The 12,973-nt window shown below is 49.2% G+C and overlaps 1 protein-coding gene across 4 annotated transcripts in view; it reads left to right on the top strand.

The window, feature by feature from the left end:
* Positions 1–12,973, top strand: part of ARHGEF18 (Rho/Rac guanine nucleotide exchange factor 18) — a 118,343-nt gene that overhangs the window by 5,616 nt on the left and 99,754 nt on the right. For all 4 annotated transcript variants that reach the window (XM_032252042.1, XM_032252043.1, XM_032252041.1 and 1 more), the window contains 2 exons: positions 4,752–4,876; positions 11,360–11,619. In XM_032252042.1, coding sequence (XP_032107933.1) covers positions 4,862–4,876; positions 11,360–11,619 — 275 coding nt within the window. In that variant the 5' untranslated portion in view covers positions 4,752–4,861. The remainder of the gene's footprint in view (positions 1–4,751; positions 4,877–11,359; positions 11,620–12,973) is intronic.

Below are 12,973 nucleotides of genomic sequence, written 5' to 3'. Positions count from 1 at the left end.
CACACACACACACACACACACACACACACACACACACACACACACACCGGCCAGTGCACGCTCTCTCAACCCCCAGGGCCCCCGGACCTCAGTTGATCATTATGGGGACGGGTAACACCCTTTATTTTATCATCAAATGCGTGGGTGAACTGTTGTGGCAAAGAGACACTTTTTCTTTGTTATTTTTTGTTTGTTTGCTTGTTTGTTTGTTTTGAGACCCAGTCTCACTCTGTCGCCCAGGCTGGAGTGCAATGGCGCTATCTCAGCTCACTGCAACCTTCCACCTCCCAGGTTCAAGCAATTCTCCTGCCTCAGCCTCCTGGGTAGCTGGGATTACAGGCGTGCGCCACCACACCTGGCTAATTTTTGCATTTTTAGCAGAGACTGGGTTTCGCCACGATGGCCAGGTTGGTCTTGACCTCCTGACCTTGTGATCCGCCCTCCTCGGCCTCCCAAAGTGCTGGGATTACAGGCGTGAGCCACCGCACCCAGCCATCAAACAGACACTTCTTAAAGCTCAGGAGTTTAGCCTTTGAAGATAGCCAGAAGATGTCCAGGTTCGCAGGGCATGAGAGAGCAGTGCCGGACAATGTCATAAGAGCTGGTCATACACTCATTGCGTTGTGGGTTGCCTCCTTCCCCATTCCCCACTGCCCATATGAGCCCCTCCTGGTCAGCCTGCATGACTTGTTAGTCACAGTCACCAACATCTGCATGAGCCAAGTGCTTATTCAAGGTAGTGGTGAGTTTTCACGAAGGAGGGGGCCAATGGGAAGATTCATTAGCTCATTCATCCCACTGACTGTCCTTGAAGGCTCATGGCGAACAGAGTGCTGGGGTCAGAGAGCAGGTGGGAGTGTCAGGGGTCCCAGGGGCTGGGGTTAGGGGGAGAGAGGATGGCCTGGGAACTGGGATGCGACTGAAGAGTAATCATCATGATAGAAGTTGTTGCTAGCTGTTGAGCACTCATGAAGTTGGGCTCAGAGACACTGAGTGACTTACTCAAAGTCACACAGCAAGTACACGCTGGAGGAACCGGGATTTGAAGTCAATTCTGTCTGAGACCACTTTGATGCGTTCTGATCGATGAACAAAGCTGCCAGTGTGGGCTGCTGGAGTGCCTAGGGAGGGTTTTTAGATCCAATGGTGGATGGCAATGCTGAAGCATCAGTGTACCCACCAGGGATCACCAGTGTGTCCGCCTGTGACCCAGGTCCCAATGATGTTCTGCCCTCTTGTGGTCGCTCAGCTCACCCTCTCTCTGCCCAAGCCATTGAGGCTGTGATTTATATGCGAGCAGGTCAGGGAGTGAGCTGTGAGAACTGACAGTGACTCTTACACCCTTTTATGGCTGATGCTACGGGGCCTGGTGGTGGAGGAGGCTGTCTGGGACCTGAATCCCAGCTGATAGACAGCTCCATGGAGAGGAGCAGGGGTTGGGGAGCAGTGTGCATCCCCAGCAGAACCCCTTTCCCTGAGGCTTCATGTCTCCTCTGGCTTAGCTCCCCTGGGAGAGTGACTCCCTAACAGCGTGTCTCCTGCCTTTAGCCCTGGAGAGCAGGGAAGAATGGCCTTTTTGTCACCCTCTTAAGTTCTGTAATTGGCTGTCTGGGCACCTAATAGGAATTTCCTAGGGAAAGGGTGGAGTTGCACTTGGGGAGGCAAGTAAGGCTTGGGAGAGGTGAACTGAGGCTTTTAGTGAAGGGGCCCAGTGCCCCTTCCCCATCAACTGCTCCTATTACCCATTCTGCTCATGCTTTTTCATTCATTCCTCAATCTATTGGTGCATGTCTGGTGAGTGCAGTTTGTGCCTCTCTCACCTGGGTTTCCTTCCTGTGTGGATTTTCTGCTGCAATTCTGTCCCTCTTCCTTCTACATGCCCTTCCTCACCCCCTCAGAATGCCATCTCCTGAGTGTAATGCATCACTGCCTCTGGACACTGCCGTATAACCTGTCCATCCTACTGTCTACCCATTCATCCATGCAACCATGCAGCCATCCAACTATCTATCCAGCCAACCAGCCTATCAGCCAACTCTTCAACCATCTGACCATCCATCCATTCATCCATCAATCTACTATTCCATCCATCCATCCATCCATCTGCTATTCCATCCATCAAACCATCATCCATTCAAACATCATTCATCCATCTATCCATTCATCCAATTATCTACTCATTCATCCATCCACCTACCCACACATCCACCTATCCAACCATTCATCCATCCATCTATCCACTCATTCATCCATCTGTCCATCCACACACTCGCTCATCCATTCAACCATCCACTCATCCATCCAACCATCTACCCATTTATCCATTCACCAGCAAATTTCTGTGCCCAACCCAACACAGCACAGGACAGTCTGGTGATTGTGAGCCCTTGTTTTGAATTCAGAAATAACTGAATTTGACTCCCAGCTCTACCTCATACCAGATTGGTATGACTTTGGTAAAGGCAGTGCACCTCCCTAAACCTGTTTATATAGAAAGTGAATTTCTATAAACCTGAGGGTCACTATAAAACTAAACTGAGGGTCAGTGACAAATGCGATTGACAATTGTTTGGGGGAATTGTGGTTGGTAATTGACAGAGCTCGGCCTATGACATTAGGATTAAGGCTTAGCTCATGATATCAGAATCAGGACTCAGCCTATGACACCAGGCTTGGGCTCAGTTTATGATGCCAGATCAAGATTCAGTCTATGACACCAGGGTCGCGGTTTAGTCTATGATACCAGCATAAGAGCTGACTATGAAGACTGTGACATCAGAATTAGGGCTTAGCCTATGACACTGGGATCAGGGGTCAATATATGGCACGCGGATAAATGCTTAGTCTATGACACTGGGATGGGGGTTCAGTCTATGATACAAGAATGGGTGCTCAACCAATGACAGCCAGATGAGGTTCAGTCTGTGACATCAGGATCAACGCTTAGTATATGGCACTAGGATCAGGGCTCAGTCTGTGACACAATGAGTGGGGTTCAATCTGTAAAACTAGGGTCAGAGTTGATTCAGTCATTGGAAACTAGGATCAGAGTTTATCATCAGGTCAAGTTCAACCTGTTCCTGGGTCAGAAGCTTCCCTATAAAAACAAATCTCAGCCAGGCATGGTGGCTCATGCCTGTAATCTCAGCACTTTGGGAGGCTGAGGCTGGAGGATCACCCGAGGTCAGGAGTTTGAGAACAGCCTGGCCAACATCGCAAGACCCTCTCTCTACTAAAAATACAAAAATTAGCTGGGCGTGGTGGCTCACGCCTGTAATCCTAGCACTTTGGGAGGCCAAGGCAGGCAGATCACAAGGTCAGGAGTTTGAGACCAGCCTGACCAACATGATGAAACCCTGTCTCTACTAAAAATACAAAAATTATCCAGGAGTGGTGGTGGGCCCGTGTAATCCCAGCTACTCTGGAGGCCGAGGCAGGAGAATCACTTGTACCCAGGAGGCAGAGGTTGCAGTGAGCCGAGATCATGCCATTGCCCTCCAGCCTGGGCAAAAGATGTCTCCAAAAAAGAAAAAAAGAAAGAAAATAAATAAATAAATAAAAATACAAAGATTATCTAGGTGTGGTGGTGCACGCCTGTAGTCCCAGCTACTCGTCAGGCTGAGGCAAGAGAATCACTTGCCCGGGAGGCGGAGGTTGCGGTGAGCCGGGATGGCGCCACTGCGCTCCAGCCAGGGTGACACAGGGAGACTCTGTCTCAGAGAAGAGCTTGCATAACATCAATTCTTCAAAAAGTGAAGCACAGATGAGCATGTGCTCCAGCAATTCCCTTCCTAGGTTAACTACCCAAGACAATGGCAAACACATATCCACGCAAACACCTGTGCAGATGATTCATGGCCTCATGGTTCCCAATAACCCAATGGTGGAAACAGCCTGAGCGCCAATCAACAGATCAGTGGATACAAAAAATGTGGTATCTCCATACAATTGAATAGCATTCAGCTCTAAAACAAATGAAGCACCGACACATGCTGCATTATAGACAAAACTCAAAAGATATGGCAAGTCAAAGCAACAAGTCATGAAAGACCACATATTACATCATTCCATTTGTATGAAATGTTTCATGGGCAAGGGATATGGACTGGAATTTGTCATTGCTTTGGGGCTGAGCTTCTTGGGACTTATCCATTTCCATCTGCAGGTGGATCCCGGGGCATGTGGCTCCTGGGGGGCTCAACTCTCAGCTCTCTGCTTCTCACTCCTCACCCCCAAAAGAAGAGGCAGGCTCAAGCTCCACTGTTAGAGACTCTCCTATAAATGTGGGCATTAGGGCTAGGTGCGGTGGCTCGCACCTGTAATCCTGGCACTTTAGGAGGCCGAGACAGGAGGATCACTTGAGCTCAGGAGTTTGAGACCAACCTGGGAAACATTGTGAGACCTCGTCTCTAAGGGAAAAAAAGAGAGAGAAATAAGCTTATTTTAAAAAGTAGTTTTTAATTTAAAAAAGAAGAAGAAGAAGGCAGCCAGGTACAGTGGCTCACGCCTGTAATCCCAGCACTTTGGGAGGCTGAGGTGGGCAGATCACCTGAGGTCAGGAGTTCAAAACCAGCCTGGCCAACATGATGAAACCGTGACTTTACTAAAAATACAAAAATAGCCAGGCGCAGTGGCATGCACCTGTAATCCCAGCTACTCAGGAGTAAGAAGCAACAGATGCAGAATCCAGGTCCTGGCTTCCTCAGCCCTCCCAGCTTATCCCTGACACCTTGTTCCTCCTTTCTCCACAGGCTCTGAGCCCAAGTCATGTATCCAGACCTTTGACTCTGGAGCTGTGGCTTCGGCCACCAAGAGCAGCAGTGGATCCTGGAAACCTGAGAACCCAGACTTCTTCTCTGCCATGGGGGATGATCAGGCATGTGTCTGACGGCTGAGACGGGTGGGAGCTGAGGACAACAGTGGCAGCAAGTCCTCTTTGTTTAGCACCTGTATTTTACCAGGCACTTTGTGTACATTACCTCAGGGAACCCTCATCGAAACTCACAAAGTCATTATTATCCTGTTTTACAGATGAGGAAACTGGAGTCTGTTCTGGAATAAGAAGAGGGAGGAAAGGAACAGTAGAGGGATGAATGGATGGCTGGGTAGACGGAAGGAAAAAGGAAATCAGGAAAGATTAGAAGGAAGGAAGGATGGGTGGACGGATGGATGGATGCATGGATGGATGCAGGGATGAATACAAGGGTGGTTGGGTGGATGAATAGATCATGGATGACTAAAAGGAAGGAAGGAAAGATTGGTAAAACTGTGGGTGGATGGATACATGAATGATGGATGAATAAAAAGAAGGAACCTAGATGGATAGCTGGATGGGTTGATGGAAGGAAGGAGGATGGATGAATGAAGGAAAGAAGGAAGTATGGATGGATGGGTAGAAGGATGGATGGATGAAAGGAAGGATGGAGGGATGGTTGATGAATGAAAGAGTAGAAAGGTGGGTAGAAGGAAGGAAGATGAGAAATATGGGTGGGTGGATACATGAATAATTGATGAATAAAAGGGAAGAAGAAAGGAAGGGAGGGAGGGAGGGAGGACGGATAGAAAGAGGGAAGGAAAAAATGATCTGCTTTATGATTTAGTTGTGATTTTGTTTAAAATCTACCGCTTTTTTACATGGCAAAATGGGATCAGGGACACATGTTTGAAATTGCTTTGGTATTTCTCCTTTTCCAGTAGACAACAAGATCAGTAACTATTTACATTTTTTAAATAAGCATTTATCTATGTACTATGAGAAACTGTGCATGGTAAGCCCTTCCAAAGAATGGGGAACCCTGGGCTGTTTCGCCTCTGGGTTTGATGGGGGATCCCATCCCCCAAGGCTCCCACCAGCTCTAGGGAGCAGGAGCTTGGATTTATAGCATCCTCTCTGGGGCGTCAGGGCCAGCGGAGCAGCATACAGTGTTTACTCAGATGCCTGGAAAGGCCCCCACTGGGCTGGCTCTCATCTTTTCTTGCCCAAGATATGTCAGAGGAAAGACGCAGGCTCAGAAATGAAAGATGAGACAGCCCTGTCTCCCTCCCTCAGTGTACCTGCCAGTGGGAGCGGGAACAGCCTGTGCTGTGCGGTTACCCACTCCCCCGTTCCACCCCAATTCTGGCCTGGCTCCCACCTCTGCCTCCTCTGAGGGAGGCCAGATGCAGGAGCAAGAAGGAGGCCCAGCCAGGCCAAGAGGCTGTCTCAACGTGTTTATATTTACAGGCGGATGAAAACCAGAGACACACAAAAAACTTTCGGGTGCAGTGACAGAAAAGAGAGTAGGAGCTTGTCCAGGCACTGGGGGTAGGAATGGAACCATTTGGGGGTTAAGGGGGGAATTTGAAAAGAGGCTGCCGCCCAAGTCACGTGAGGGCCAGCCAGAGCTGGAGCTGTGGCTCTTTAGAAAGAGGCTGGAAAAGGGGGACCCTGGTGATCAAAAGGCAGAGGGAGGAAGAGGAGGCAGAGGAGGAGTCGCCAGGGAGGAGGGAGGGAAACAAGGACGGTGGCCGTAAAGGAGAGATCCAAGAAGGCAGGCCGTGAAGCAATGCAGTGAGTGCTTGCAAAGTTAAACCTCAAATTGCCAACGCAATCGTGCCACCGCACCCCAGCCTGGGTGACAGAGCGAGATGCTATCTCAAAAAAGCAGGTAAAAGAGGTTGGGTGCATTGGCTCGTGCCTGTAATCCCAACACTTTGGGAGGCTGAGTCGGGGAGGATCCCCTGAGGTTCAGCGTTTGAGACCATCCTGGCCAACATGGTGAAACCCCATCTCTACTAAAAATTCAAAAATTAGCTGGGCGTGGTGGCACGTACCTGTAATCCCAGCTACTTGGGAGGCTGAGGCAGGAGAATCACTTGAACCCGAGAGGCAGAGGTTGCAGTGAGCCAAGATCACACCATTGCACTCCAGCCTGGGCAAGAAGAGTGAAATTCCATTATGAATAAATAAATAAATGTAGGTTGCGCTCGGTGGCTCACGCCTGTAATCCCAGCTCTTTGGGAAGCCGAGGAGGGAGGATCACCTGAGGTCAGGTGTTTGAGACCAGCCTGGGCAACATGATGAAACCCTGTCTCTACTAAAAATATAAAAATTAGCCAGGCATCACGGTGCATGCCTGCAATCCCTGCTACTAGAGAGGCCAAGACACGAGAATCACTTGAATCCAGTCAGCAGAGGTTGCAGTGAGCTGAGATGGCGCCACTGCACTCCAGCCAGGGCAACAGAGCAAGACTCTGTCTCAAAACAAAAAAATAATATAACATAAATATAAAAATAAAATTACCATATGATCCAGCAATTCCATTTCTGGGTATCTTCCTGGAAGAACTGAGAGCAGGCACTCACAGATATTTGCACACCAATGTTCATAGCAGCGTTATTCACAAGAGCCAACAGACAGAAAGAGCCCAGGTGTCTGTTGATGGATAGATGAATGTTGGAAATAGATGCTCGGTGCCGCAAAGAAAAATCAGCACTGAGACAAAGGATTTTTTAGCAACACAATTTTTGCTTCCTGGACTGTAGAAGGGTACCCTTGCTAGCCGTCTTGCCACAAGAGTACAATGAACAAAGGAAAACACACAAATTTATTCCTTCCACATTTGGGGTTGTTTTTACTGCTGTGTCTGATCTCTGTTGGCTGGAGCCAGACCTCACAATCTACACTAAAACCTGATTGGCTAATAATTAAAACTTTTCTAAACAGGTAAAAGCAATGGAGAGCCAGGGCATGCCTGTGAGCACATCCAACACAGATATCTTGGTTAAAGTACAAGGACATAGAGTGTACTATGTGCCTGTAAGCATGGCATGTCTAACAGCTACATAGGACAGGGCTTCACAAAGTTATTGGCACACTTAACTTTTCTACTTCCCACAATGAGTAAATGCGATGTGGTCCATCCATACAATGGAATAGGATCCTACCTTAAAAAGGAAGGAAATCTTGACCCGTGCTGCAATGTGGTGGAACCTTGTGGACGTTATGCTCGTGAAATGAACCAGACATAAAAGGACAAACACTGTCTGATTCCACTTGTAGGAGGCCTCTGGACTTGTCGGGTTCATAGATTTACTCCCCACCGCTCCGACACTTTTTTGTTTTTTTGGAGACAGGGTCTTGCTCTGTTCCCCAGTCTGGAGTGCAATAGCACGATCACAGCTCACTGTAGCTTCAACCTCCCAGTATCCAGTGATCCTCCTACCTCAGCCTCCCAAGTAGCTGGGACTACAGGAACCTGCCACCTTGCCCAGCTCACTTTATAAATTTTGTGTAGAGATGGGGTCTTGCTATGTTGTCCAGGCTGGTCTCAAACTCCTGGGCTCAAGCGATCCTCCCAAATTGGTGGGATTCCAAGGCAGTTCATGGAGATGGAAAGTAGAGGGGTGGAAAGCCCCAGGGGCTACAGAGGGGAGTGAGGAGGGAGTGTTTCATGGGCACAGAATTTTAGTTTGGGAAGATGAGGAAGTTCTGGAGATAGATGGAGATGATGGTTTCACAGAAACTGGAATGTGCTTAATGATGCTGAACTGGACGCTTAAAAATGGTTAAGATGTGGGCCGAAGCGCCGTGGCTCACACCTGTAATCCCAACACTTTGGGAGGCCGATTGAGACCAGCCTGACCAACATGGTGAAACCCTGTCTCTACTAAAAATAGAAAAATTAGCTGGGCGTGGTAGCACACACCTGTAATCCCAGCTACTCAGGAGGCTGAGGCAGAAGAATCACTTGAACCAGGGAGGCAGAGGTTGCAGTGAGCCTCCAACCTGTGCGACAGAGCGAGACTCTGTCTAAAAAAAAAAAAAAAAAAAAAAAAGGTTAAAACATGGGCTGGGCGCTAACGCCTGTAATCTCAACACTTTGGGAGACTGAGGCAGGCGGATCACTTGAGGTCAGGAGTTCAAAACCATCCTGGCCAACATCGTGAAATCCCCTCTCTACTAAAAAAAATATATGTAAAAATTCACCAGGTGTGGTGGCGCATGCCTGTAGTCCCAGCACTTTGAGAGGCTGAGGCAGGTGAACTACCTGAGGTCAGGAGTTTGAGATCAGCCTGGCCAACATGGTAAAACACCGCCTCTACTAAAAATGCAAAAACTAGCTCGGTGTGGTGGCAGGCACCTGTAATCCCAGCTACTCAGGAGGCTGAGGCAGGAAAATCACTTGAACCCAGGAAGTGGAGGTTGCAGTGAAATAAGATCCCAGCTACTCAGGAGGCTGAGGAGGGAGTCTCCCTCCCAAGGCAGGATAAGGGTGAGACACTTGCCTCTGACATAAAATTTAAGTAGATGCTTTAAAAAGTCATTAGGACAAATAGTATTCAGGCCAGGGACAGTGGCTCATACCTGTAATCCCAGCACTTTGGGAAGCCAAGGCAGGTGGATCACTTGAGGTCAGGAGTTTGAGACCAGCCTGGCCAACATGGGAAAACCCCATTTCTACTAAAAGAAAATTTGCCAGGTGTGGTGGTGTGAACCTATAATCCCAGCTACTTGGGAAGCTGAGGCAGGAGAATCACTTGAACCGAGGAGGTGGAGGTTGCAGTGAGGTGAGATTGCACCACCGCACTCCAACCTGGGCAACAGAGTGAGACTCTGTCTCAAAACAAACAAAAAGATAAATAATATTCCTGTGCAGCATTATTCAAAGTTAAGCCTGCTATGGTGACTCACACCTGTAGTATCAGTACTTTGGAGGGCTGAGGTAGGCGGATCATGAGATCAGGAGTTCGAGACCAGCCTGGCCAACATACTGAAACCCCAAATCTACTAAAAATACAAAAATTAGCCAGGTGTGGTGGTGGGCACCTTTAATCCCAGCTACTCAGGAGGCTAAGGCAGGAGAATTGCTTGAGCCTGGGAGGCAGAGGTTGCAGTGAGCCAAGTTTGCGCCATTGCACTGGTACTCCAACCTGGTGACAGTGCGAGACTCCTCCCCCGCCCCAAAAAAAGGTTTCAGGAGACCTTCGAGGAGTTACTCCAAGCAGCACAGGGGTAAGATTATGAACCCCGAAACTGCCTGAAATTGCACCACTTGCATCAAGGGTAACTTACCTCCATGTGGCTATTTTGCAAATAAACAGATGTACTATTTTGTGAGCCTTATTTATATGTACTATTTATAGACAGGGTCTCACTTTGTTGCCCAGGCTGGAGTGCAGTGGTATGATCATAGCTTACTGCAGCCTCAAACTCCTGGATTCAAGTGATCCTCCCTCATTAGCCTCCTGATTAGCTGGGACAACAGGCACACATCATCAAGCTCGGCTAATTTTTTAAAAAATTGTTTTTTTTCAGACACAGTCTTGCTGTCACCAGGCTAGAGTGCAGTGTCATGATCTCGGCTCACGATAACCTCCACTTACCAGGTTCAAGAGATTCTCCTGCCTCAGCCTCCCGAGTAGCTGAGACTACAGGCATGTGTCACCAGGCCCAGCTAATTTGTGTATTTTTAGTAGCGACAGGGTTTCACCACATTGGTCAGGATGGTCTTGATCTCTTGACCCTGTGATCCACCCATGTTGGCCTCCCAAGGTGCTGGGATTACAGGCATGTGCCACCACACCCAGCCTAAATTTTTCTGTAGAGATGGAGTCTTGATATGTTGCCCAGATTAGTCTGACACTCCTGGCCTCAAGCGATCTTTCTGCCTTGACCTCCCACAGCATTAGGATTACAGGTATGAGCCACCTCATCTGGACCCCTTTGTGAGCCTTAAAACAAGCTGGTGAGCAGGCAGGGCAGACGCGGTGGCTCACGCCTGTAATCCCAGCACTTTGGGAGGCCAAGACAGGAGGATCACTTGACATCAGGAGCTCGAGACCAGCCTGGCCAACATGGCAAAACCCTGTCTCTATTAAAAATACAAAAAAAAAAAAAATTAGCTGGGCATGCTGGTGGGCACCTGTAGTCTTAGCTACCCAGGAGGCTGAGGCAGGATGATTGCTTGAAGCCAGGAGTTGGAGATTGCAATGTGAGCTGAGATTGCACCACTGCATTCCAGTTCCAGCCTGCCAACAGAGTGAGACTATGTCTCCAAAAAAAAAAAAAAGATAATCAGGTAGAAACTCAGTGACATGCTTTGCCAAGGCTAGAAGTAGGGGGATCTGGCGTGGAAGACCAGACTTCTGGTCCTTTTGCAGGGATGAGGCCTTGAAGGTCCAGGTTAGATAGAGCACTGGGGAACTCCTCCCTCCCATTCCATCCCACCCGCTGTGAGAAGGGCACTGAGCCCAAGATGCACAGGTGGGGGACGAGCAGGGTCTTGATGTTGGGAGCAGGGACCTCGTGGTCAAGAGACCCCAGGCTCTGCCACCCCTTGATCAATGTCTTCTTCTCCCTCCTTCCCCATCCTACAGGAGGATGATTTTCCCAGGCGGCTCAACGAGAGTGCGGAGGACCTCAGCCTGGATTTGGGGACCCTTCAGGGCAGCGAATATCTGCAGGACCTGGGCATTGGGGCCCCTTCCCACAGCCAGCCTGGGAAGGCCCCAGACAGCCGCCCCCCAGATGAAGAAACAGAAAGGGATTCTGTCTTTTCCAGCTTGGCAGGGTCCCAGGACCTGTCAAGGCGGCGCAGCTGGGAGAGGTCACGGAGCTGCTCAGAGAGCTGGCGGAGGTCAGTTCCCCATGATGCCTGCCTCCCACAGTGCACCTCCAGGACGGGGCGGGGGTCCAGAAGGCCAGAGCCAGGTCCTAGGACAAGCTGCCCCTTGCACCTGCCGTGGTCCCCAGCCTTTCAGCACCAGGGACCGGTTTCACGGAAGACAGTTTTTCCATGGACCCAGGGGGACGGGATAGTTTCCGTATAATTGAAGCACATGCCATTTATCGTGCACTTTACTTACATTATTATTACATTGTAATACATAATGAAATAATTCTATAACCCACCATAATGTAGAATCAGTGGGAGCCCTGAGTTTGTTTTCCTGCACTAGATGGTCCCATCTCGGGATGATGGGTGGGAGACAGTGACAGATCATCAGCCATTTGAGTCTTTCTTTTTTTTTTTTTTTTTGAGATGGAGTCTCGCTCTGTCACCCAGGCTGGAATGAAGTGGCACGATCTCAGCTCACTGCAACCTCCACCTCCAGAGTTCAAGTGATTCTCCTGCCTCAGCCTCCTGAGTAGCAGGGATTACAGGTGTGCACCACCATGCCTGGCTAATTTTTGTCTTTTTAGTAGAGACAGGGTTTCATCATGTTGGCCAGGCTGGTCTCAAACTCCTGACCTCATGATCCCCCTGCCTCGGCCTCCCAAAGTGCTGGGATTACAGGCATGAGCCACTGCACCCAGCCTAGATTCTCATAAGGAGCGTGCAACCTAGATGCCTCACATGTGTGGTTCACAATAGGGCTCTGGCTCCTATGAGAATTTTTTTTTTTTTTTTTTTGAGACAGAATCTCACTCTGTGGCTCAGGCTGGAGTGCAATGGCACAATCTTGGCTCACTACAACCTCTGCCTCCCAGGTTCAAGCAATTCTCCTGCCTCAGGCTCCCAAGTATTCAGGAGTACAGGCTCACATCACCACACCCAGCTAACTTTTTATATTGTTAATAGAGACGGGGTTTCACCATGTTGGCCAGACTGGTCTTGAGCTCCTGACCTCAGGAGATCTGCCTGCCTCAGCCTCCCAAGTGCTGGAATTACGGCGTGAGCCACCATGCCCCCACTCCTTTGAGAATCTAATGCTGCCACTCATCTGACAGGAGGTGGAGCTCAGGTGGTCATGCCAGTGATGGGGAGCAGCTATAAATAGACACTTAGGGAGGCTGAAGTGGTTGGATCACTTGAGGTCAGGAGTTCGAGAACAGCCTGGTGAACATGGTGAACCCCCATCTCTACCAAAAATATACATATTAGCTGGGCATGGTGGCACATGCCTGTAATCCCAGCTACTCAGGAGGCTAAGGCAAGAGAATTGCTTGAACCTGAGAGGCAGAGGTTGCAGTGAGCTGAGAGTATGCCA

Source organism: Sapajus apella, unplaced genomic scaffold, assembly GCF_009761245.1.
Source record: "Sapajus apella isolate SASKATOON/1434 unplaced genomic scaffold, GSC_monkey_1.0 scaffold77, whole genome shotgun sequence".
Classification (NCBI taxonomy): domain Eukaryota; kingdom Metazoa; phylum Chordata; class Mammalia; order Primates; family Cebidae; genus Sapajus; species Sapajus apella.
Note: the sequence above shows the minus strand (reverse complement) of the source record. Positions and strands in the feature narration are given on the sequence as shown.